This window comes from Bufo bufo, chromosome 1, assembly GCF_905171765.1.
Source record: "Bufo bufo chromosome 1, aBufBuf1.1, whole genome shotgun sequence".
NCBI lineage: Eukaryota > Metazoa > Chordata > Amphibia > Anura > Bufonidae > Bufo > Bufo bufo.
Genome location: NC_053389.1, coordinates 275,703,615 through 275,730,541, shown reverse-complemented (window position 1 = coordinate 275,730,541; position 26,927 = coordinate 275,703,615). Strand labels below are relative to the sequence as shown.

Genomic DNA, 26,927 nt, shown 5'->3' with positions numbered 1-26,927 from the left:
TTCAAAGGGAGGCAGTGATGAAGATAGCAGAACGAAAGCAGAGAAGGGACAAGTCCCTACTTGGGGCAGCCGCTCCGAGATCTTCAGCGACGTCTCCCATTGAAAAGAATAGGAGGCAGAAAGAACACGGTCGCTGGTGGAATTTCGGTACATGCCAAAATTGCATGGGGGGAAAAAAATGCCGTAAGCTCATGCTCGGGGGTTTATTATAGCACAGTGAAATTTCCAAGTAGACCCAAAGAACGTATGGGCTCTTCTCTGTATTCCTACGATATTCATAATTGGCGTGCTCCATTCAATACCATATCACAGAGAAATTCTCCTCTGGAAGCATTGTTTCTAGGCTAGAATACCTTTGTAATATTTTCTGATATGGAGACACCATACACCTACTCTTGGAGTATCTACATCACTAAAAGTTGTAGTGGATTCCATGTGCCGCCAAAATGATGCTGGTTTCACATGTCCAGATGTGTTCTACGGCCCGGCCGCAGGATTGACTGACGCGAGCTCACAGCATCATAGAACCCTTCATGCAGTGCATGGACGTGTGAATGTGCCCTAAAACTGTATGTGTACGTCCACGTGGATCAATTCTGGATTCTGCAACAAATTCCCGGAGAAATCCTCAACAAATGGTGCTGACCTGGTTTGCTGCTTGTGTTTTTCAGGTGAAGGGTCTTGTGAAGCAGCACATAGACTCATTCAACTATTTCATCAACGTGGAGGTAGGTTGTCCCCATTCAGAATGCTGCTATTGCTCGGGTGAGGGGACGATGGCGCCGGGCTCCTCATGTAGTTCTAGCAGTGCAGAATGGGACATGACGTAGGAGTAGTGACAGGTAATGTCATAACAATTCAGACCAAGTAGCAGTAAGACGGTTACCCTTCTTTCCAGATATAGATGTGACAAATATATTCTGTGCATGATGATTACAGTAATGCACCCATGTGTCCGTCTTAGGACAGTATGAAAGTTTCCATTCAATGGTGGTAAGCGGAGATCATGATAATTTAGACCAGAATACTCCCTTTAATATGCAGGCTACATGTAATAGATTTATGATCAACCATACATGACATCTGTATGTGTGTGTATGTGTATAAAGGGTTTTTAGGACATGTCATAAAGCTCTGCTTGAGGTCCGACAACTGAAAATGTCACACAACACTTTCTGTAACATCCGTTCGTTTTTATTTGTCCTGCTCTACGCTAGCAGCCGGGACTAAAATCAGGCCATCAGTATAGGTGGACAGACCCCCACAGTTTAGTGTTTTATGATGAGCCATTGACCTTTCATACAATGAGGAAAAAGCCCTTTAAAAGGTAATAAACACAGAGGGCTGATTTACTATTACTGTCTTATAAGGAGTCTGTCAGCAGTTTTCACCTCTCAAAACTGCTGACAGCACTAAAAAGTTGACAGGATGAGCTATGTAAACTTACTTTAACTGCAGGACCAAGAAATTGAAGTCCTCAGGTGCTGTGATCACAAGTGCACAGTAGACGGTCCCTTCTTGTGTAGGGTGCTGGGCTCTCTACTGGGTGCTCTACCTCCAGCCCCTCCCCTCTGAGTCATGGCACTAGAAATATCCTTGTGGGCTCATTCACACGACCATATGAATGAGTCCGCATCTGTTCCTCAATTTTGCGTAACGTGTGTATACCCATTCATTTCAATGGGGCAGCAAAAGATGCGGAGGGCACACCGTGTGCTGTCCACATCCGCACTTCCGTTCCGTGGCCCCGCAAAAAGTATAGAGCATGTCTTATTTTTGTCCGCAATTGTGGACAAGAATAGGCATTTTCTATGATGGTGACGGCCTTGTGCTGTCCACAGATTGCGGTACGCACACGGGCCGGTATCCGTGCTTTGCTGTTCCGCAATTTGCGGACCAAAAAACACTACGGTCGTGTGAAAGCGCCCTACGCCAAAGCTGTCATTCAGGGCAAAGTGAAGTCACTGCAGAGAGCCTAGGCCTGTGCACATAAAGGAACCCCCTCCTGGGCACTTGTACTCACATGCTGGAAGCCTTTAAACTTGGATTAATCAGTCATTCGACCTATCAGGACAGTCACATACGGTATGTTAACACCGCTCTGTCCATCACCTATATAGTGCTGTCAGCAAATCTGAGATCAAAACTGCTGATAGACTTCCTTTAAACTTAGGGTACTTTCACACCAGCGTTATTCTTTTCCGGCATAGAGTTCCGTCCTAGGGGCTCAATACCGGAAAAGAACTGATCAGTTTTAACCCAATGCATTCTGAATGGAAAGAAATCCGTTCAGGATGCATCAGGATGTCTTCAGTTCAGTCTTTTTGCCTTTTCAGGATGGAGATAATTCTGCAGCATGCTGCGGTTTTATCTCCGTCCAAAATTCCGGAACACTTGCCAGGATCCTGCAATTTTTTCCCATTGACATGCATTAATGCCGGATCCGGCCCTGAGTGTTCCGGCAAAACGGATCCGGCATGTGAAATGTGAAAAAAATAAATGCCGGAGAGACAGATCCGGCATTTCAATGCATTTGTCAGACGGATCAGGATCCTGATCCGTATGACAAATGCCATCAGTTTGCATGCGTTTTGACGGATCCGGCGGGCAGTTCCGGCGACGGAACTACCTGCCGGAATCCTCTGCCGCAAGTGTGAAAGTAGACTTAGACTAACACTAAACCAGGAAGGCAGAAAAAAATGTCACACCCAAAAAAATAAGTTAAACAATAATTTAAAATTAAACTATTTTATTATTTAATTTTTTAATAATAACGCACAATAATTGTAACCCTTTGTCAGTTTTGTTGCATTTTCTTGGGTGCGCATGATTTCCTACTTGTGCTTTTGCAACACAGATTTAGTAATGTGTCTGCACCTAGAATCTGTCTAAAAAGTGGCGCAATTTGACGTAACTTAGGGTTTTTCCAATTTTTTCCTGTCTCTCCCAAAAAGGGGCGGGCACAAGTCTGGAATCGGTGATTTGTGGACCATGTGCATGAACCCTATAAGGCCGCTTTCAGACAAGCGAGTGTCTCGCTGCGGACTCGCAGCGCAGCACCCGTCCTCTATCCCAGCATAGCATTATACTGATTTATGATGCTATGTAACCCTTTCAGTTTTGGAATGTATTAGATGACGCTGACATAATGCTGTCACTGTTATCCAATACATTCCAGAACTGTAACGTTTTGTGGCAAAATTGCACCACAGTCCTGTTGTAAAATGCTGTCCAATGGTTGGTATAGAGCTAGACAGAAGTGCACCACTTTTATCATGTTAAAAATGCTTGCGAATCATCCACATTGATTTCAACTGAAAAACTGCTTTGTTAATTTACACAGCGTGTTTTTTTTCTGCTCGTGGATTTGAAAACTGTGGTGTGGAGAAAAAGAAGTGACATATCCATTTTTGATGCGTATTCCACGTGGAACCATCATCCAGGGTTCCCATTGAATGGGCAGGATCAGATACCGCGTTGTGATAAAAACTGCTGCTAAAAATGCTATAGCAGAATCTGTTTTTATTTCAGTACAGAAAATCCTCTGTGTGGACTTAGCCTAAGGCTACTTTCACACTCGCGTTAAGCTTTTTCGGCAGGGAAACAGCCTGCCGGATCCGAACGTTTTCACAAGTGTGCTGCTCCCATTCACTATAATGATCCGGCCACAGCACGGCAAATATGCCGAGAGGCGGCCGGACGAAACACATGGCAGCACAAGCTTAACGCGAGTATGAAAGTAGCTTAAGTTCACGCCATCTGCAGGATTAGTAAATCTGCCCCATTGTTTCTGTTGCTCCTTCCTGCACATGAATGGCACCCTTAGGGCTCGTTCACAAATCTTGCACATTTAAGCTACTTTCACACTTGCGTTCAGAGCGGATCCGTCTGGGGTCTGCCGAGACGGATCCGCTCATATAATGCAGACTTGGGATCCGTTCAGAACGGATCCGTCTGCATTATATTGTAGAAAAAATTCTAAGTGTGAAAGTAGTTCAGACGGATTCGTCCAGACTTTACATTGAAAGTCAATGGGGACGGATCCATTTGAAAATTGAGCCATATTGTGTCAAATTCAAACGGATCCGTCCCCTTTGACTTACATTGTAAGTCTGGACGGATCCGTTTGCCTCCGCACGGCCAGGCGGACACCCGAATGCTGCAAGCTGCGTTCGGGTGTCCGCTTGCTGAGCGGAGGCTGAACGCTGCCAGACTGATGCATTCTGAGCGGATCCTCGTCCACTCAGAATGCATTAGGGCTGGACGGATGCGTTCGGGGCCGATTGTGAGAGCCTTCAAACGGAGCTCACAAGCGGAACCCCGAACGCAAATGTAAAAGTAGCCTTAGCCTCGTAAATTTCCCCCTGGAGAGACCATAGCTTCTGTGAATAACAATTTAGTAGTCCTACAGAGCTCATTTATGATCCTTTTTTTTATTTATTTATTTTTATTTTTTGTAATGACTTCTTTTATTTTTTGTATCAGATTAAAAAAATAATGAAAGCCAATGAAAAGGTGACAAGTGATGCAGACCCGATGTGGTATTTAAAGTAAGTCTGATGTTTGTACCACAAGTAGCATTGCAGGCGGGGGTCACTAAGAGGCTGTAGACAGATTTGACGCTTGTTTGAGATATTGTTAGATGCTGGCTCTGACTGGGCTCATGGACAGTTGCTTTTTGCAGAAGGGATTTAAAGGGGTTATCCGCGACTTAAATACTGATGACCTATCCTCTGGATAGGTCATCAGTATCTAATCAGTGGAGGTTCAACACCCGGGACCCACACCGATCAGCTATTCGAGAAGGCACCGCTGCTCCAGTGAGCGTCGTGACCTTCTCCCTGCTCCCCAAGCACAGCGCCGTACAGTGGCTTTGCTTGGTATGGTGCTCAGCATCGTTCACTTTTATGGCCCTGAGCTGCGCCTAGACCATGTGACTGATGAACGTGTCGTCGCTGGCCTAGGGAAAGCTGAGAGAAGGCAGCGGCCCTACCATCCAAAACTGATGATTGGTGGGGCTCCTGGGTGTTGGACCCCACTGATTACCTACTGATGACCTATCCTGACTACAAAAAAAGTCTCTTCTGTAGTCAGGGTCTGTCGGTAGAACCTCCTCTAATGCTAGCCATACATTTGTGATAGCTGTCGGCTGACTAAATGCTCAGTCAACAGCTATCTCTCCCAACCCTCCCCATACACATCCGTGCTTGGCTGAGAATGCATGTGTTCTGAGTGGGGAATAAGCCTGTTCCAGGCACCGCTGGAGTACAAAACTACAAAAAGATTGGGCATGTTGAAATCCAGCTGCCCAATCCTTCTGTCTCTAAAACATCTGCCATATGGGCCAGGTTTAGGCATCCTCTCTGATCTCACACGGCAGTCTGCAATGACTGAGCAGCGCCAACTCGTCAGCAGGGGTGGATTTATGAAACTATAGGGCATAGAGGGCTAAGAGGCGGTACTAAGAAGTAGCTGCCAAACACACAGTAAGAGGTAGGCGGGTACCTAAATACAGTTTAATGACAGTATAAGCTTTGCATTTTTTGTTTTTTAAAGGGTTTCTCTGGTTTTTACTTACCTGACAGATCCAGCACTGCCGCTACAGTTCTCCCAGCCAGGCACTGTTTACCTAGCTGCAGCGTTGATGTGACGTCAACAACACTTGACTGCTGAGGCCAATTGCTGGCCTCAGCAGTGTACTGGAGAGGTCAGGTATTGGCTGCAGCTGTCGCATGTTGTTGATGTGACATCACCGCTGCAGCTAGGAAAACTGTAGCGGCAGTGCTAGATCTGTCAGGTAAGTAAGGCTTAGTCAGTGTTTTATTTGCAGGAGGATCCCATCTGTTGTCCGTTTTTTTTTCTGAAACCGGTCACATTTCATCTGTATTAAATGTTTCTCCTTTAATAATCGCTTTTCAGGTACCTCAATATTTATGTGGGTGCTCCAGATGTTGAAGAGAGCTTCAATGTAACCAGACCCGTATCTCCACATGAGGTAAATGCATCAGTTGTTAGTGTCGCGTGGTCCGGTCTGACATTGACTGTGTGAGCATCAGTTTCTAACTTGTACTTTTTTTTTATTTTATTTTTTTAGTGTCGGCTTCGAGACATGACCTACTCTGCACCAATCACAGTTGATATTGAATACACAAGAGGCAGCCAAAGGATTATCCGCAATGCCTTACCTATCGGCAGGTAAGACCTGTTTTTTGTCTGGCGATAGTATTTACAGACATAGGGACCAGAAGAAGCCATTTTGTGTGCAGCTCTGCAAAGGATCATGGCACAACCAAGCGGCACAGCCGTGTTGAGGTCTAGGGAATTATGACATTTTAATACAAGCGTGTTTTGCTTGGTGGTATTTGCATTGCATTGGTGTTTGGCGTGTTTGAGAAACCTTAGCATGTATGGCGTTTTTCAGGCGTTTTTTTCCCCCCAGGAATCTCTGCATGAGTTAGCAAAAAAAACCTGCGCCACTCTAGCTGTTGTGAAAATACAACTCCCAGTATGCTCTATTCTCTTCTGTTCTCAGAACTTCCATAGCAGAGCAAGTGTTCATGCTGGGAGTTGTAGTTTCACAACAGCTAAAGGTTGCTGAACCCTGGTCTACAGACATCTTTAAAGTTTAGGGATGACAGACATATATTTTATGTAGTCCCTACATGTTCACAAGTTAAAAAGTAAGGCTTGATTGACACGACCAGGCTCAGTCTGGGAAACACGGCCCATGTGTCAGTCGTTGATGTGAGTACAGTACAATAGATCTTCCATCAGATAGGAACTGTCTATCATAAACCACTATGATGCAGTTAGTTCAGGCAGGGGAGCCGTAATCAGTTCGGCCGAGACACGGGCCAGACCCAGCATGGTGGTGTGAATCGGGCCTAATTGGACTGTTGATCGATTAACCATTTCATTTGGGCTGACCGTAACCTGTTTACCTTGTTATTTTAAATTAGGATGTCTTCACATGCAGCAGAAATGTTGCAGAACTTTCTGTGACTGAATTTTTTTTTCCATCCACCCGAATGGGGATGTTTAGGCAGAAAGCCCCTTAAAGGTGAATGGAACTGATTTTCAGTCGCAGAAATTTCTGCAGTAAAATCTGCCACCTTAAGTAAAGAAAAGGTCTGGAGTGGATTCAAAGCTTACTGCGCCTGCACCGCATACGTCACCGTACACCCTCTCCTCTTCAGTGATTCCGGCATCGCTTTTCTTCCTAGTGTACTGTGACGTATGTGGCGGTATATATTGATATCAATATCTGGGGTCCGACACCCCCGCCAATCTGCTATTTGAAGAGGAGGTGGCACTCATACAGGAACTGCGCGTCCTCTCCCTTTCAGCGGCAGCGCAGTATAATTACAAGTGCTCGTCTTATTCAATTGATTGGAACTACACTGCGCTGCCAGGACTTCCAAGACGACTCGCAGTGTAATCTGGAAGAGGAAGCAGTACCTGTACGAGCGCCACCTCCTCTTTAAGAGCTGATCGGCAGGGATGTACTGGCTGCACAACCCCTTTCATTTTGTGGCTTTTCTCTATGGCAGTAATGAACTTTTCTCTTCACAGAATGCCAATCATGCTGCGAAGTTCTAACTGTGTCCTTATGGGCAAGACTCCAGCTGAATTTGCAAAACTAAATGAGTGCCCGCTGGACCCTGGTGCGTAATAAAAGTGCATTGTATAGAGCTTATATAACAAGCAAGGTGTATATGTTGGACACGATTTTCCAAATTTTAGTCGCCATAGTTTCAGCTGTTGTGAAACTACAATTCGCAGCATGCTCCGTTCATTTCTATGGGAGTTCTATGAAGAGCACAGGAAGTATGCATGCTGGGAGTTGTAGTTTCACAACAGCTGGAGTGCCGGAGGTTGCCCAACCCTGCCATAGTACATGATCAATATTGCATCATTGACTACTGGGCTGCCACCAATAATTAGTATAAAAGGGCCTCGGTAAAGCATACTCCCTGGACCAGTGAGTACATGCTTCTGAGCTTGGGAGTTCGGCTGAGCTCTGTTCAGTGAAGGAGGATACACCTCAGTACTACTGACAAGCTGATGTGCCTGGCTAGTCATTGAATTGGTTGATGGTTATATTGTACTTGTAGAAGGCTATTTCTCATATGTTACATATAATATACATGAGAAGTCTGGCGAGGAAAAGAAGTCTTGCTATAGATTTCCTACAATGCAGGGTTGTAGTTACAAGTCCAGGTTTGTCTCCAAGATGCAGATCACCGGATTTAAAAGGGTTTTCCAGGATTTTTTAAATTGGTCTGTATCTGATGGGTGGGGGTCCGACGCCTGGGATCTCCACCAGTCAGCTGTTTGAGAAGATGCCACCGCTCGCAGCTTTGTCTAGGCCAGTGACATCATGTTCATAGGTCACATGGGCTAGGCGCAGCTCTCCACCATTGAAGTGAATGAGGCTGAACGCAATACCTAGCACAGCCACTATACAATGTACGGCCCTGTTTGGTTAGCTGAGAGAAAGGTATGGTGATACTGTAAATACCGGTGCCTTCTCAAACAGCTGATCGGCAAGAGTCCCGGGTGTTAGACCCCCACGATACAGACGTCCTATCTAGAGGATAGGTGATCCGTAAAAAAAAAAGTCTTGTAAAACCCCTTTAAAGGTATATTGTATTGCAATTGTATGTTAATTGTGGTTAATACTTCAATCCAATAGTTTCTAATGTAAGCACAAGAACTACACATCAGAGATTTCTCCTGCCTCTTTCCCCGCGCCTCCTTGCTTTTAATGGTAGGCCTCTTTTTTTTCACGTCAGTGAATCACGAACACGTGCTGTCCGTGGTCTCCATGGACCGCTCATGTACCCATTGACTTTAATGTGCTCTCGTTTGCATGATTACGGATCCTTCACACACGTTCTAGTTGGGGATGAACGAATCGACTGGATGCTTCATTCAAAATCGGTGAATATTATATGGTGGCTCACCAGTTGGACACAATAAAATGGGTGCACACTTCAATGGTCTCGCCCGTCCCAAAAAACGAAATAGAAAATGGATTGAAGAAGGGCACTCGCTATATGGGAATACACGGAAATTTAATAAAACTCCACTTAGAAGAATACAGGAATTAAATCAATAAAATGACACAATAATAAAACAATTGTAATGGCACAGCAATAAATCCAATTGTGATGAAACGGCAAATCAGCTAAATAAACTGCCTAAAATAGCCAACCTGCTGACTAGACTATAATAACCGTGTATATCCACATCTGGTATATAGCCGGTAGGTTCACACTTGTAGGGTATCAGATGTCCCTCATACGTTGCACAAGCCTGCTACGTCCAAAGAACTCCAGGTTATTATGGGCAGACAACAAATAATTACTAGCAGGATTAATATGGTATGTTAAGAATAAACTTCAATGCACAATGTTAGTTGTATAAGGCCAGTAAGTCCACACTTATAGGATCACGGATGGTGAGGTATCTCTCATAAGTTGCACACACCTGCTGTGTCCCAAACGCTCCAAGTTAATATCGATTCGCCTAAAACGTTGTTGTAATACTGTACGGATCGGGAGCTCCGTACATTATTAGAATGTATTGGCTTTGATGAGCCGAAGTTATTACTTCGCAAAGTCTCGCAAGACTTCGTGTAATAACTTTGTGAATTATTACTGTAAAAAACCTTGAAACTGAACTCCCGCTCCGTACAGTATTATATCAAAGTTTTATGTGAATCGACTTCGGCTGAAGCATCCGAAGTCTATTCGCTCCTCTCTAGTTATAGTCTAGGGGTCTGTGAAAGCCACGGAGACAGCAGATGTCATCCATTATTTTCATGGATCGCTGCTAGGATGTGTTCTGGAAATAAATTTTCAGCCTAGCTGTGTCCGTGGAATATGGATCACACACAGAGGCCCCAAACAGACACAGACATGTTTACGGATGAACCGCGGACCGTCTTGTCATGGATGTCATCATGGTCTTGGACGTGTGAAAGAGGCCTTATGGTGGAGGATTACTAGGATAGGTTATACTACTGTTCAGACCTCATGTGGCTTTTGACTGTGGCTTGCAATGATGGATATTTTTTTTTAAATCCGTCTTTATTTTTTTAATTTTTTTTACAGGTGGTTACTTCATTGTGAAAGGAGCTGAAAAAGTAATCTTGATTCAGGAACAGCTGTCAAAAAACAGGATTATTGTGGAGGCTGACAGGAAGGGAACTGTGGGCGCCTCGGTTACAAGGTGTGGTTCAAGAAATTCTGTAAAGACACCTTGACTGTTTCCTGTGTCCTTACTTAAAGGGGTTGTCCAGTTTTATGATACTGTTCACCTATCCTCAGGATAGGTCATCAATATCAGATTGGTAGGGGTCCAACTACCAGCAACCCCACCGATCAGCTGTTTGAAGGGGTTGGAGTGCATGTGTGAGCTCCGCATCCCTTCTAGTGTTTACCTACTAGTGTAGTTACAGCTTTTTGTCCTATTCTCTTCAATGAGAGATGAAGCTGTAATTACCCTGCACCGACGCTACACTGCCGTACAAGTAAAGATTGAAGGGGATTCAGCCCTTGCAATTGAGCTGTGGCCCCTTCAAAGAGCTGATTGGACCATCAGTTGGACCCCCTCCTCCTGCGATCATCAATGAACAATGTGAGAAGCTGCAGGTAGCCACATACTTTATCTATAGAGGTTTCACATGGTGACCATTCAGATGAATTGGTGACGGTGAAATACTTGGTGGCACTTAGTCCTAGTTAATAGAGGCGAGTCCTCAAGTCCTCAGCGAAGTTCAATACCCTTCAGGAAACATATGGTCACGGCTTGTACAGTTGGGACACCCCTTTAATGCAATGTGAGTATCATACACCTCCGTTATAATAGAATGAATAACTATAATTGAAAGTCCTGTTGCATGACCCTGTTTCTGCTAAGCTTTAGCTGTTAGATGGCCTCACATATGATCCTAGATTATTTTAACCCCTTCCCAACTTGCTCCATACACGCACAATGCAGGGAGCAAGGTGTTCCTGTATTTCACTGTACATGAACCTGATGACCTTATGTCTTTTTTTCCAACAGTTCTATGTTACTATGTACGGCTCAGTGATAGGGTGAGCACAGGAGCTGTACTTTCCTGATCAGGGCAGGGTCTGGCTGTTACTGCTGTATCTGCCAGCATTGGACGTAACTTAATGCGGGTGGTGTAACCCCTAAGATGCAGCGGTTAATGCTGACCACTAGTCTTGAGATTATAATCGAGATTTGTATCCTCTCCATCCTGCTGCTTCTATTGAGAACGATTACAGGATTGCCTATTTTGCACTACCTTTCTTCTTTTTTTAACAGCCAAAATGGTCACATTTTCATCTCATTTCTTATCTCTCGTGCAGCTCTACCCATGAGAAGAAAAGCAGAACCAACTTGGTTATGAAACAGGGGAGATTCTATTTAAAGCACAATACATTGTCAGAAGATATTCCTATCGCCATTATCTTCAAGGTGGGTTCAGTAGCCACTGCCTATAATAAAAGTGCAACAATTTTCCCATTAATAAGGATGTATGTAGCATCATATTCAAATGGGGATAATAATACATTGCAATTTAGGCTACTTTCACACTGGCGTTTTGGCTTTCCGTTTGTGAGATCCGTTCAGGGCTCTCACAAGCGGTCCAAAACGGATCAGTTTTGTCCTAATGCATTCTGAATGGAAAAGGATCCGCTCAGAATGCATCAGTTTGTCTCCGTTCCGCCTCCATTCCGCTCTGGAGGCGGACACCAAAACGCTGCTTGCAGCGTTTTGCTGTCCGCCTGACGATGCAGAGGCAAACGGATCCGTACTGACACACAATGTAAGTCAATGGGGACGGATCAGTTTTCTCTGGCACAATACAAATAGATCCGTCCTCCATTGACTTTCAATGGTGTTCAAGATGGATCCGTCTTGGCTATAGAAGACATAATACAAACGGATCCGTTCTGAACGGATGCAGACGGTTGTAATATCTGAACGGAAGCGTTTGTGCAGATCCATGACGGATCCGCATCAAACGCGAGTGTGAAAGTAGTCTTAGAAGTAAAAATGGCAGTGATACTGTATAACAATGTGACTGGTCTCTTAATACACTGATGGCAAAGGTTGAACTCACCTTACACTTTGAATGTATATACTGTTAACAGACCAGTGATTAATTTGAACCCAGAGTAGATTCCTTATAAAAAATGCCCTTTAAAGAACATTTATGGCACCTCTCCAATCCTCATCTATTAGGAATGTTCTGCTTAGCAACCCCACCCTCAGTTCGCCAGAGCATGGATGTGCTTTCAATGGGGAGAGTGTGAGTACAGTACAATAGATCTGCCATCAGATAGGAACTGACTGTATCATAAATCACTAAGAGGCAGTCAGTTCGGGTCAGGGGAGCAGCGATCAGTCTTGGGAGTCTTGTGAATCAGCCCTAAAGGTCCTTTTACGTGGAGTGATATTCAGGCTGATTATCAGGGATTAGCGTTTTGCTTGTACCCAATAATCTGGCAGTGTAAAAGGTGGCGTCTAGCAAACGTTTGTTCATCGGGTGATTGTGTCGTTCCGCTGGTATCAAGAATTATCATTCCTGTCCAGCAGATTGTCCTGTCTGAACGTCGATCTGCTGCCCAGAATTGTCCCCATACAGTGACGATCAGCCCTAATCTCTACAGACGTATCTCTAGAACTCTTATGTACACCACTTAAAATTATTTTCTCTCAAGACACATATATAGCACTTTCTAGGGCCCCTATACAACTACAAGAATGGGGATGCATGCTCCCTTGATCAAAATAAGAAGGTAGTGCATATATGATTACTGTATAGTGAAGTCTATGGGAGACTGTCACTCTGCTCTTTCTTCCCTTTACTTTAATGATGAGTGACCATGCGTGAAATGGAGGACCAAGTGCTCGGGATCTATTACAGGTCCTAGTAGACAGAACAGACTAATCAGCAGAAATCTCGAGCAGAAAAGCTAGGGCATACAGATAATTTGAGCCATTAATTAATGTAGATTGTAGGATATAAAGGTCTTTGTGTTAAGGGTTTTCCGGGATTTTTATACTGATGAACTATCCTCTGGATAGGTCATCAGTATCTGATCGGTGGAGGTTCGACACCCGGCACCCCCCGCCAATCAGCTGTTTGAGAAGGCATCTGTGCTCCAGTGAGCACCGCAACCTTCTCCCCGCTCCCCAAGCAGAGTGCTGATGGCAATGCTTAGTATCGGGCTCAGCCCCTTTCAGTTCAATGGGCTGAACTGCTCCTAGGCCACATGACTGATGAACGTGTTGTCACTGGCCTAGGAAAAGCTGAGAGAAGGAGCTGATCGGTTCCGGGTGTCTGTCCCCCACCGATCAGATCATGAGGATAGGTCATCAGTATAAAAATCTTGGAACACCCCTTTAAGTCATGCAGGAAAATAAACTAAAGACCTAGGGGCGGCTAGGGATGGTTAGCACTGGTGCCTTGCAGCGCTGGGGTCCTGGTTTCAAATCCGTCTGCATGGAGTTTGTATGTTCTCCACGTGCTTGCGTGGGTTTTCTCCGGTTTCTCCCACACCCCAAAGACATATGATAGGGAACTTAGATTGTGAGCCCCATTAGGGACAGAGTGATGCTAATGTCTGTAAAGCGTTGTGGAATATAGTAGCGCTATATAAGTGCATAAAATAAGACGTGTGCTACTGTTTCTCCAGAACTAACCTAAAACTGTGGACAAATCACATAATACTAAAGTGGTTGTACCATGTCCAAAGTCTGGTTTTGACTGATTGGATTCTGTTAAACAAGATATTTTGGCATCCTTTCTGAAAACTAAGGACACCCCCACCGTACTCGCAGATCACGTACAACTTGCTCAGTGTCAAAATTGGTGCAATACTGCCACCATGTGGCCAATTGAAAAAGGCAATCAGTCTCATTTCCACATCAGGGAGTGTGGCATTTTTTTAGTCATTGGTATTCAGGGACTGTGCATATGCTGTAATGTGCGCTCGGTCAGAATGTCTCTTGCCATATACATACATTTGTGCGTGTGCTGAATTTCCTGCAGCAAAGACTATTTTGTACCACTGTGTTCTGCATTTGATATTACTGCACACAATGCATGTCATCACTCCTTAGGCCAAGTGCCTTTTTTATACTAAACTCGTTTCTCAGTTAAAAACTAATTGGGATTTTAAACTTGACCTCCAGCCTAATTATGTACCCACAGTGAGGCAGATAGCAGATAATAGTCTTGCGTTTTAGTCAGGGCTGTTCTGACTACTGCATTTCATCACACTACAGCTCTGACGTCATTAATAAAGTTAGTTTAGTTTTATTAGGGCATTAGGGAGGACATAATAAAAGTTTAGATAAAGGTTTAGTTCCTCTTTAAACCATATTTAGGTTAGATTCACATGACCGTGTTTTGCGGTCTGCAAAAAAAAAAAAAAAGATGACGTCCGTATAGCTTCCGTGTTTTTTTTTTTTTTTGCGGATCCATTGTAACAATGCCCATCCTTCACCGCAAAATAGACAAGAATAGGACATGTTCTATTTTTTTGCGGGGCTACAGAACAGACATACGGATGCAGATAGCATTTTTTGGGGACCCATTGAAATTAATAGGTCCTCATCCAATCCGCAAAAAAAAAAAAGGAATGAACACAGAAATAAAATATGTTCGTGTAAATGTAGCCTTATTGAAATCCAATTTGTGAAATTTCCTATATTCCTTTAAGTAAATATGCAATGTGCTATGCATTTAATAACTGGAAATCACAGTTTTTTATACATAGTAATTGTAAGAAACCTATGAATATGTCCTCACAAAAAGTTAGGAAAGCTATATATGTATGTCCTGGAGTAGCAGAGAATCATGTGCAGGTCTAAATGGGAATAAGAAACATGTAAAAAGTGTAGCTGCCATATTCAGTGCTCACTAGGAATAAGTAATGTTTCACAAGTGCCCACAGCCTGTCTCTGCTATGGGAAGATTCATACTTTTTTTTTAGGCTACTTTTTTAGGCTACTTTCACACCTGCGTTTAGGTCGGATCCGTCTGGTATGTGCCCAGACGGATCCGCAACTATAATGCAAACGCTTAGATCCGTTCAGAACGGATCCGTTTGCATTACCATGAAAAAAAAAAAAAATAATTGTTTTTTTTTTGTTCATGATAATGCAAACGGATCCGTTTTGACTTTACATTGAAAGTCAATGGGAGACGGATCCGTTTGAAAATTAAGCCATACTGTGTCAAATTCAAACGGATCCGTCCCCATTGACTTACATTGTAAGTCTGGACGGATCCAATTGCCACCGCACGGCCAGGCGGACACCCGAACGCTGCAAGCAGCGTTCAGGTGTCCGCCTGCTGAGCGGAGCGGAGGACAAACGGAGCCAGACTGATGCATTCTGAGCGGATCCGCATTTATTCAGAATGCATTAGGGCTGGATGGATCCGTTCGGGGCCGCTTGTGAGCCCCTTCAAACGGAACTCACAAGCGGAGCCCCGAACGCTAGTGTGAAAGTAGCCTAAATCAGATAATTTTTATTTGGTTTTTCAAAAAATCACAAAAAAGCAAAGGAAGACAGTCTGTACAGCATACATGCAACAGTTGATGACAAAAATACCATAGCATTACACGATCGGACAGATAGTTACTTACATAAGTATCACAAGTAACATAAACCATGGTACAAGAAGCACATAAAATCACGTATTCTAGTTACAAAGTATATCTGGTACAGAACCACATTTCCCATCCAATAATTTATCAACAGGAAACCAACCCTCCCTACCCAACTAAAGCCCAGTACCCCCCCCCCCCCCCCCCCCCTACCCGAGCGATGGAGCGGATCCAAACTCTAAGATTGGACATCCTTTTAACATGTCAAAGGCACATCCATTGGTGTACACCTCCTGTCTGTGTATCAGACCTCTGCACACCCGACCTGCGTAGTACTACACACCTTCATACAGCATACATCCAGAGTAAAATAGGATAGAGGAGATAGAGAGCCTACATAAACCAATACTGCGCCTCTTCCTACCCCATAGTCCAACTACGAGGAAAGGCTAAACCGGACACTGTAGCCTGCATTTCTCCCAGTTATCCCATATTTTGTCATACTTCCCAGCAGTTTCTTTTAACATACACACTTTTCTCTAAGCGTAATATGGAAGATTCATACTTACTTGCTCACTGCAGCTCCGGTCCTGTGCACTGGCTCCCGTGTGTTCATCTTCCGATCCTCTCCGGCATGATCATCTGCTCTGCTGCAGCCCATGACATGAAGAGACGCATCACCGCTCAGGCCAGTTATTGGCTGAAGCAGAGCAGATGGTCGTCCCTGTGTTTTGGACAAATTAAACAAGCCATGGACCAGAAGATAGACACACTGGAACCAGCACGCAGGATTAGAGCTCATCACTGATTATAGCATAATAACAGGGAAGAACACAGGAGAGGTGAGAACTGATTATCTATCACCACTAGCACACCCTGCTTATCAGTAGTATAAAGGACAGGAGAGAAAACCAGAGAGGTAGGAACTGATTTTCTATCACCACTAGAACTCTATGCTTATCACTAGTATAAGGACAGGGAAGAACACAGGAGAGGTGAGAACTGATTATCTATCACCACTAGGACATCCTGCGTATAACTAGTATAAGGACAGGGGAGAACACAGGGGAGGAATGAACTGATTTTCTATCACCATTAGAACACCCTGCTGCATATTACATTATTTTTTTAATAAATAAGGGACTTAGATTGATAGAACATATATATTTTTTTTGATTAACATTTCTAACTTTTCTAAATTTATATGAGCTAATAAATTCATTACACAATATTAATAACAGATTTTGTTTTAAGCTGGAGTCAGTACATTTCTGCTGACTTCACCCAAAACTAGCTTTGACTCAGACTCCACAGCCCTAGTTTTAGTTCCTTTGTAGTATATATTCATCCTGTTATTGTAATGGAAAATGCTCAGCAGCCAGAATGAACAAGCAGAGCTGTAGTGTAAAGCAACAAACAAGCTACTGAATTAAAGGGGAATGATCAGCTTGTAAACTCCCCTCCCCACACACAGACCACTACCACCACCAAATTACACTGAGCAGTGTAAAGGATGCTGATGCTGATTATATAATTTGTGCCTTTTCAAGCTGGGGAATTATAAGCTTCCTGAGTCTCCCATGAGAAAAACTGAAAATTACAACCACAGAATTGCCTAAGGCTACTTTCACACTTGCGGCAGAGGATTCCGGCAGGCAGTTCCGTAGCCGGAAGGCAATCCGGACGCAAACTGATGGCATTTGTCAGACGGATCCGGATGCAGATCCATCTGACAAATGCATTGCAATACCGGATCCGTCTCTCCGGTGTCATCTGGAAAAACGGATCCGGTATTAATTTTTTACTTTTTTTGCATGCGCAGACCGTAAAGCCGGATACGTTTTGCCGAAACACTTAATGCTGGATCCAGCACTAATACACTTCAAAGTAAATTAATGCATTCCGGCAAGTGTTCAGTATTTTTGGCCGGAGAGAAAACTGCAGCATGCTGCGGTATTTTCTCCTTCCAAAAAACGTAACCGGGACTGAACTGATGCATCCTGAACGGAATGCCCTCCATTCAGAATGCATTAGGGTAAAACTGATCAGTTTTTTTCCGGTATTGAGCTCCTGTGACGGAACTCGATACTGGAAAATAAAAACGCTAGTGTGAAAGTACCAAAAGGGTTTTCTGACCAGGTCTCTACTAAATATTTTTCAGCAGTTTGAGGGTACGGGAACACAATACAGGTTCTACATTGGATATGACCAAAATCCGCTGTCGCCTCTCCTGACATGTCTGTTTTAGTAACTACTTGTATTCCCCATGGAGCATCTATTCTTAGGACTTTGTTGTACCATTCCTTTATTATTCCTGCTAGAAGTGAAGGTCCAGATGGATGTTCTCACTTGGGGATGTGTCCCTGCACAGTTTGACACTCACTGATTGGATAGTTTCAGACTGTGCAGAGACACGCGCCCCCTAAGTGATCACACCCAGATGGACTTTTATTGCAGACTACTGGCAAGTCATTATTAAACTTCTAGTTGGAATAACAGAGGAATAGCGCAATGTGAAGACCTAAGACTAGATGCTCCAGAATTGTCATTACACAGGGACATGTTGGTCCTCTTTAAGGAGTGTTTTTAGCCAAGGAGGAGTGTATGATTATATCATTTGAGGTGATTCAATAAGATTTAGCGTTTTCATTTTTCTTTCAGAACTTTTTTTCTTTCCATTCATGTATCCATATGAGGACTTATTTTTTGCGACACAAGTTGTACTTTTTAATGCCACCATTTCATGGCATATAATGTAGTGGTAAGCAAGGAAAAATTTCCAAATGGAGTGGAATTAGAAACAAACCACAATTCCTCCACAGTTTTACGGGTTTTGTTCCTAGGGCGTTCCCTTTGTGGCAAAACTGACCTGTGCACCATCATTCTCTGGGTCAGTACAATTACAACAATACCACATATGTATAGGTCTAAATACTGTAAAAATAAATAATCTTTGAAATTATTATAATTTTTTTTATATCACCATAGTCTGACTCCTATAACTTTCTTGTAGTTGTAGTTATATAGCTGTGTGTGACTTTTTAGTCAGATTTTATTAAATTTTTTGGGTGAGAGAATCAATGAAAAAAGGTGAATTGCCCATTTTGACCCTTTTTTCTGTTGGAAAAATATTTTTATATTTTAATAGAACAGGCGTTTTTGGGTGCGGTGATGCACATGATGTTTATATTTTTTGTTATTTATGTATTCATTTTTTTTATTCTAAGGAAAGGGGGTGATTTAAACTGTTTTTATATTTAAAAATGTAACCCTTTTTTTTCTTAACTTTTTTATGATTTTTTAAGTTCATGTTTAAGGCTGTAAAACGTTTTTTTTTTTTTAATTATAATCGGTACCATTATGTTTTATTATGTATCCATATTAGTACAGAATTGATTTTATGTTGGCCTGCCACTTAATGGCCAAAATGAGAATTGTAGCTTCAATACCCTGGGTCTGTTCAGAGACCCAGCATATTGAAATCAATTGCCGGCATCCTCTTTGGCCGTAGAGGATGCCGGTAAGAAGCCTGCCACACTTGATCACGGCATTCTCGCTTATATCATTGGGGGACACAGACCATGGGTATAGCTGCTTGCTGCCACTAGGAGACGACACTAGGCTGAAAACTGTTAGCTCCTCCCCCCGCCAGCTATACCCCCTCCGGCCAGGAGAGAGCCCTCAGTTTTTAGCTTAGTGTCGTAGGAGGCAGACCCACTGCTTGCAGGGTGGCTGTTATTTTGACTGACCTATCCAAGATCTCCCAATCCACCCTTTCCTTAATGGGTCGCTTGGTAGAGACGTCGTCACCTGTGCAACCTGCTCTCTCTCAGGGCGAACCATCCAGGAGCAGACACCCCAGCCTCTCCTCCTTGGATGCATCGCCTCCTCCCCCCGGTTCGCTATCCAAGGCGTCCTCGTTGGTTGGGGACCCTTTGTTCGAAGTGGAACTCGCAGAGTCGGGTACGGATCTGGATCCGGACCACTCGTCCCAGATGGCTGCCTTAGTGGACAGTCTGGTCTCGGCAATCCGGGACACCTTCCAACTTCACCAGGGAGTTTCTTTCTTGTGTACCAAGCAGACTCCCAAATCTTTTCCGGATCAACGACTACTTTCTCGCCTATATTCATTGGGGGACACAGGAACCGTGGTATAGCTATGTCCTCTAGGAGGCGTTGACACTAGTAAAAGCTGTTAGCTCCTCCCCTGGCAGCTATACTTACTCCAGCCTCGAGAGAGAGCTTCAGTTTTTTCTAGTGTCAATAGGAGGCAAGACCTCCTGAAGATTTTTTTATTTTAGTTTATTTTTTTCCTTCTTTTTCAGATGGGAAAACAGTGGACGCCTCGCCTCCCTGTTCTCCCGGGGTCGAGTTGCGCCAGTGCCGGTCACCTGCACTGCTGCCTCCCCCACAGAAGACAAGGTGGACCAGGGAGGCCTCGCTCCCCTGCATCCCGCCAGCCAAGGGGTCACCCATCCAAGCCCCCCTTTTCCAGCGTCCTGCCACTACGGTGCCAGTAGCTGAAGGGGTGACCCTGCTGGACCAGAGGAGGGGTGAAGATGGCGGCAGGAAAGAGAAGAGAGGTGAGTACACGGGATTAGGTGAGTATTTAACCCTCTGGGTTGGTCCCCCCTCCCTTGTGGTGGCAATAGTCTGCGTACAGACAGGGCTTCAGCATAGTCCAGCACCTGCAGCCATTCCAGCACGCCTAAAAGTATTCCCCTCTGGCACAGGCCATTTGGATGATGTTTTGAGTGGAGGACAAAGGGGGTTAATAGCATTACTGGTGCGAATTAGCAGGATCCCCTACCTTGTTCTCCCTAGTGCTACTCAGTATTAACTACAAGGCGGCATCTACCCTTCTCCACCCCTTCGGGAGCGGACATCGGGCGCGATGCTCCTGAGAGGGTTAATCACCCTGCGTTTGGCCAGCACCGCTTCGGTTCTCCGGCCGCGATTTGCCGCCCCGCTCACTATGGCGACCAGCAGGTCATACTGTCATGCGGAGGAGTCTCCCGACGGAGGATCAGATGGGGAGGCTCCACGCAAAGCTCACAACACATCCCACATTTACACCCCTTGGAGCGGACGCCGTCGCGCCGCTCCGGAAGGGGTTAACTGCAGCGCGCTCGGCCATGCACCGCATCGGTGCTGCGGCCCGCGTTTTTTCTCTGCCCGACCCGCGCTATCAACGGCCCGGCCAGCGGGGCCGTTCGCCCCCAGTCAGTCCGGCCGGTCTCTGGCAACATTCGGTGGGGGAGGCACTCTCTGAAAAGCCGTGCAGCGGCTTGCTGGGCCGCAGCCTTCGTCTCTGGAGGGGGGGGGGGCACTCTGGCGCGAATTCTTCCCGCCCTTCTCCCCCTCCCCCAGTCACCTGCTGAGCCACCGGCTTGAGACTGCCTTAACTCTTCATGGCCACCCACTGTTCTTGAGCCGAGACCTGATTATTTGGGGCTCTTCCCCTAAATACACTATGCATGAGTGGTGGATTTACCCCTTCCTGCCTCTTGTCATTGAGGCCGGCTTCCTAGTTAAAAAAAAAATAATATATATATATATATATATATATATATATATATATATATATATATATATAAATATATAAATATATATATAAGGAAATGTGCGTCCATATGGGTCCCCCTCAGCCGCAGGGCCACCCGGTCTGTGTGGTCCCACACTGGGCCCGTGTCCTATCTCGGGTAAGGGGGACCTCGCATAGTTCCGAATCCGCACTCCGGGGCCGTTTGGTTGATTCTCCACCTGCGCAATCCAGTGACGGACCGCTGCAGGATCCCAATCCGTCCTCCGGGGCCGTTTAGTTGATGATTCTCCACCTGCTCAATACAGCGGAGAACCTCTGGAATTCCCAGACCACTGCAGGATCCCAAACCGCCCTCCGGGGCTGTTTTGGTTGATGATTCTCCACCTGCGCAATTCGGTGACTGACAGCTGCAGGATCCCAATCCGTCCTCCGGGGCCGTTTGGTTGATAATTCTCCACCTTCGTACGTCACGTGGAGGACAGCTGAGTTATTCCAAATCCGCCCTCCGGGTCGTTTGGTTGATAAACTCTCCACCTGCGCAATCCAGTGAAGGATCTCCGCAGGATTCCCAATCCGTCCTCCCCCGCCGTATAGGTTGATAATTCTCCACCTGCGCCATACAGTGGAGAACCTCTGGATTCCCAATCCACCCTCCTGGGTCGTTTGGTTGATAATTCCCCACCTGCGCAATTCCAGTGGGGGACAACTGGAACTTCCCAATCCACCCTCTGGGGTCGTTTGGTTGATGATTCTTAGCCGCTGCAATTTTATACAGGACCTCTGTTTCCATTCCACCCCCAGGGTGGTTTGGTTGCTAGGCCCCCACCTGCACAGTCCGCATCTGCCAGGGGCGAGATTCTGAGTGGCAGACCTGCGTGCTAGCGGACCACAGCAGGTCATCCTTTCCTCGAACATCTCCACACCCCCTCCCTTCCTCCCCGGTGTCACGCTTAGGCGCACCCTCTCTCTCAGGAGCCGGTCCGTCCGAGGGGGGGGGGGGGGGGGGGGGGAAGGAATCACTGATTCAGATCCTGACATGAATCCAAAGCAATCTCCTAACATTGCGTCTACGGTGGCCAACAGCACTTGTCTTAGGCATTGCCCCCTTCCTTGGCGGAGTAATTGCACTACTTTGGATACAGTACTGACCTTATACATTGTCCCCGGTCATAGGTGGACTAAGTACAATGACACTGATTTCAGTGCCGGACGTATACATTCCCCCTTCTGTAGGTGGTGGAATTGCATCTCCACTGGGTTCAGTACCTGCAGTATTCATTAGCCCCTTCCACAGGTGGCAGGATGACATTATCACTGGTTACAAGATGTGCTGTATGCATTACCCCCTTACTTAGGTGCTAATTGCACTCCCACAGGGTACAGGACTCGCCATATGCACTAGTTCTCGCCGTGGGCATTAACCCTCCTTTATAGGTGGGGTATTTTCCCTACCACTGGCTTAAGTACTCCATACGCATTCCACCTTCCATAGGTAGGGTAATTGCACCACCATTGGATACGGTCCGACTGTCACGCTATCCTCCCATAGCCGGAGTGTTACACATCACTGTGCTTCCTGCCTGCCTTACTCCCTTTCGCAAGTGATCCACTAGCGGGGGAATAACTGAATATCTTCAGATACGGCAATTCAACAGTCGGTACTCGACGGTCCCCGGTACTCTTACTTTAGTGCTATATGAGTGCCTCAAGTGGTACGGTGGCTATTCTCATTGTGTTCTTTTGGTGCTGGTTTTAGCCATGATTATAACTCCTCTGTCTTCTCAGGGGGTTTACTAGCATCACTTGTGTCCTAGAGACTCCCATCTCCATGGGTCTTCATTGTTCCAGTCGGTTATGATATTGTCCGCATCAGTAGTAGTGCTTACACCATTGCACAAATATGGTGAGTACGTTCCAGCGAGTCAAGTGCTTCACTGACTGTATTCTCTATCCACCACTCCTCCTTCTCTGGGGAAGTGGTTATGCTGGCGCTCTGGTAGCAGCTACAGCGTGTTCTCCTCCACAGGTGCAGCCCTTTGCTAATGCTCGAGTTTGTGGTCGCTGCAGTGGGACATCCCCTCAGGTAGGGGCCCTACCCTGGCGCCAGCTTGGCAGTTGCTCCTGTTCAGCGCCATTCCAGGTAGTTTTTTAACGTTGCTCTACTTAAACTGGGGCATTAGGGTACGTGGCTTCTACGGATAGTCTCAGGCCTCCCTCTCAGTTTTTTTGCGCTTACGGGGCGAGCACTCGCTATTACTGTGGGAGCGGTATTGCATACCACTACATACTTGGGGTCTGTCTGTTCAGTTTTTTCGTCAGGTGATGGACTCTTCTACAACTGAAATCCTTGGCTACTTCTGTATAGCGCCAGTCTCGACGGGAAATGGGCTTGGACGTAGCCTATTCTTCCCCTGTCCCTTTCCTCCTCTGGATCCTGATTCATAGACACCCTGCATGCCTTGGTAGTTCCTATGTTACTAACTTCCCTCATCTGCATCTGCACAGGGTATTCCTTTAGTAGCCTTCCATTCCAGGCACGCTCCGGTCCCGACTGGTGGGCTGTGGCCCCCTCCACATCCCTCCTTCTATGGGGACTTCTTCCATTGGTCTGGGTGTCCTAACGGTATCTACACGAAAGCTCACCACCTTCTCTCCCGAGCGGGACTCCTGGAAACATACGACATGGATGCCCTGATGTCTCCTTGGCGGGAGTTCTCCCTCCTTACGTGTTTCTTCTCTCCTACCCAGGTTTCTACAGAGGATCAGATGGAGGGAATTCCGACAAATCCTAGTAGCTCCGGATTGTCCCTGTCGCGCGTGGTACGCTGATCTCATTCGCCTTCTGAAGATGTCCCTTGTCACTGCCACTCAGACGATCTTCTTTTAGGTTCCGGTCTTACATCGGCAGTTAGTGTCTTGGTTGACGGCGTGGCTTCCCCTGGTGCCCATGGTAACCTTCCTTCAAGGAGTGGCACATATGGTTCCTCCGTACCGTCCTTTACCACCTTGCGATCTGAATATAGTTCTCTCAGCGTTGCAGTCTTCTCCCTTTGAGATCTTGGGGAGATATCTCTCCTGCTCCTGTCCTATAAGGTATTATTATCATTTTTTTTTTTTGTGGCTCTCACATCCATCAGACGGGTGTTCGAGTTGGGGGTGCTCTCTTGCAGAGAACCCTTCCTGGGTCTTCACAAGGATAAGGCATTCTCTGGCCCATTCCCTTTTTCTTCCGAAGGTGGTCTCTGTCTTCCACATCTATGTAGAAATTGTCCTTTCTACACTGTCCCTCTCCTTCACTCCCTAGGGCAGGGGGTTACGTCATTATTGGCAGCCTCCAGTCCCTTCCGGCGTACAGAACCCCTTTTTTGTCATCCGGAGGTTCCACGCAAAGGATTGGCGGTGTCCGAGGTGGCAATTGTATTATGGATTCGGTCTGCAAATGCTGTACCATTCCGCACCGGTGCGGGGTTCCACCCTTAGGTGTCACGGCTCGCTCCACTGAGCGGTGGGCGCTTCTTGGGCTCTGTCACGGCTCGCTCCACTGAGCGGTGGGCGCTTCTTGGGCTCTGTCACGGCTCGCTCCACTGAGTGGTGGACGCTTCTTGGGCTCTGAGGCATCGCGCCTCGACTGCGCAGTTGTGTAACGCGGCTACCGGTCCTCCTTACACACATTCACAAAGTTTTTCCAGGTGCATTCTTAAGCATCGGCGGCTGCTGCTTAGCCCGCAAGGTCTTGCAGGCGGCAGTTTCTTAGCTACCAGCAGGGACGCTTGCTTCCATGGGTCTGTGGTTTTTCCCTCCCCGTAGACTGCTCTTGAACATCCCACGGTTCCTGTGTCCCCCAATGAATATGGGCGAGAAAAGGAGATTTTTGTATAACTTACCAGTAAAATCTTTCTCGCTATTCATTGTGGGACATAGCACCCACCCAGTATTGTTGTTCGGCCACAGTGTGGCAGTTGCTGGTTAGAACCCTGTTGGGTCTTTGGCATGGTTGGTGTTCCATGTTTTTTCATTGGTTTACTTGCTTCTCCTACTGCTTCTCACAAACTGAAGCTCTCTCTCCAGGCTGGAGGGGGTATAGCTGCCAGGGGAGGAGCTAACAGCTTTTACTAGTGTCAACGCCTCCTAGAGGACATAGCTATACCACGGTTCCTGTGTCCCCCAATGAAGAGCGAGAAAAAGATTTTACTGGCAAGTTATACAGAAAATCTCCTTTTTCCGTTCTCACTACTAAAGCATGGGAACAGCCAGGTTCACGTTCCCTGATTCCCAAGCGGCTGGATCTTCTTTATCCGTTCCCCCCAGATTGGGTGGGTAAGTGGTCTTCCCCTCCAAAGGTGGACCCGCCGGTGGCTCGCCTGGCCAAGAATACCACTATTCCGGTTGCGGGCGGCTCCTCCTCTCTGCAGGACCCGGTGGACCGACGGGTTGAATCGCTTGCGAAGTCGGTCTTTTCAGCCACCGCTTCGGTGTGGGTGGCTAAGGTGGTTTCTGAATGGGTCTTGCCCTTACATCAGGACTTGGACTCGGACCTTTCCCGTACAGAACTCCAGGCTCTGGCCGTCCAGATATCCCAGGCGGGTAAGTACCTTTGCGAGGCGGCTCCGCCTTTGCCGTCTCCATTCGGCGGAAACTCTGGCTAAAGGCTTGGCAGGCCGATTCTTCTTCCAAGCGCTCCCTTCTATCTCTTCCTTTCGCTGGCTCTCGTCTCTTTGGGCCCAAACTTGACGAAATAATTTCTGAGGCCACGGGTGGCAAAAGCACCCATCTTCCGCACCCAAACCCAAGCGTTCTTCTCGACCGTGTCCTTTCGTGCAACGCCAGTCCTTTTGCCGCTTCACGGGCACCCGCCAGGCAGCTCCCTTGACCGCGAGGCAGCCCACCCAGGAACAAAGGCGGAAGCCTTCATTCAAGCCACAGCCCGCCTGGCGTTCCCGAGTGCAGCCTTAGCGCTCTTCCTCTGGCAAGCAGTCCCCGGCATTAAGGGGCGCCCCCACCTTCCTGGGTGGGGGTCGGCTCCTTCATTTTCAGGAGGTTTGGCAGGCCCACATCTCAGGCGCCTGGGCGCTCGAGGTGGTCACTTTGGGCTACAAGTTGGAGTTCAAATCCATGCCTCCAAACCGGTTTTTTTCTGTCCCGTCCCCCCAGGGAGCTGTCTCGGACGGGGGCCTTCTTTCAGGCGGTTCACAATCTGCTGGTCAGGGGAGTTATCTCCCCGGTTCCGGCGAGGGAGCAGTTTTCCGGTTTTTACTCCAACCTCTTCATTGTGCCCAAGAAGGAGGGAGCGGTCCGCACGGTGTTGGACCTCAAGTTGGTAAACCGTTACCTTCGAGTGCTCCGTTTTCGCATGGAGTCTCTACGCTCCGTGGTAGCTTCCTTGGCGCAAGGGGAATGGCTGACTTCTGTGGATATCCAGGACGCCTACCTACACGTCCCCATCGCAGTCGCCCACCAGGGTTTTTTGCGCTTCGCGGTCCACTCGGACCACTACCAGTTCGTCGCACTGCTGTTCGGTCTGGCGACTGCGCCAAGGGTATTTACCAAGGTGCTCACTCAGCTTATGGGCCTTCTTCACTCCAGAGGCATCACCTTGCTTCCGTACCTGGATGACATTCTCATCAAAGCGTCGTCGTCCCGGCAGTGTGAGGAGAGTCTGCAGATCACCTTGGACGCTCTCGTCCGCTTTGGGTGGATAGTGAACCTTCGGAAGTCCTCCCTGGTCCCGTTCACTCGGATTC

At 46.5% G+C, this 26,927-nt stretch overlaps 1 protein-coding gene across 1 annotated transcript in view; it reads left to right on the top strand.

The window, feature by feature from the left end:
* The window catches only part of POLR3B (RNA polymerase III subunit B), a 147,147-nt gene that overhangs the window by 1,968 nt on the left and 118,252 nt on the right, over positions 1–26,927 (top strand). The window contains exons 3-9 of the mRNA XM_040439604.1: positions 672–728; positions 4,486–4,550; positions 5,920–5,995; positions 6,095–6,195; positions 7,573–7,664; positions 10,119–10,236; positions 11,385–11,493. Coding sequence (XP_040295538.1) covers positions 672–728; positions 4,486–4,550; positions 5,920–5,995; positions 6,095–6,195; positions 7,573–7,664; positions 10,119–10,236; positions 11,385–11,493 — 618 coding nt within the window. The remainder of the gene's footprint in view (positions 1–671; positions 729–4,485; positions 4,551–5,919; positions 5,996–6,094; positions 6,196–7,572; positions 7,665–10,118; positions 10,237–11,384; positions 11,494–26,927) is intronic.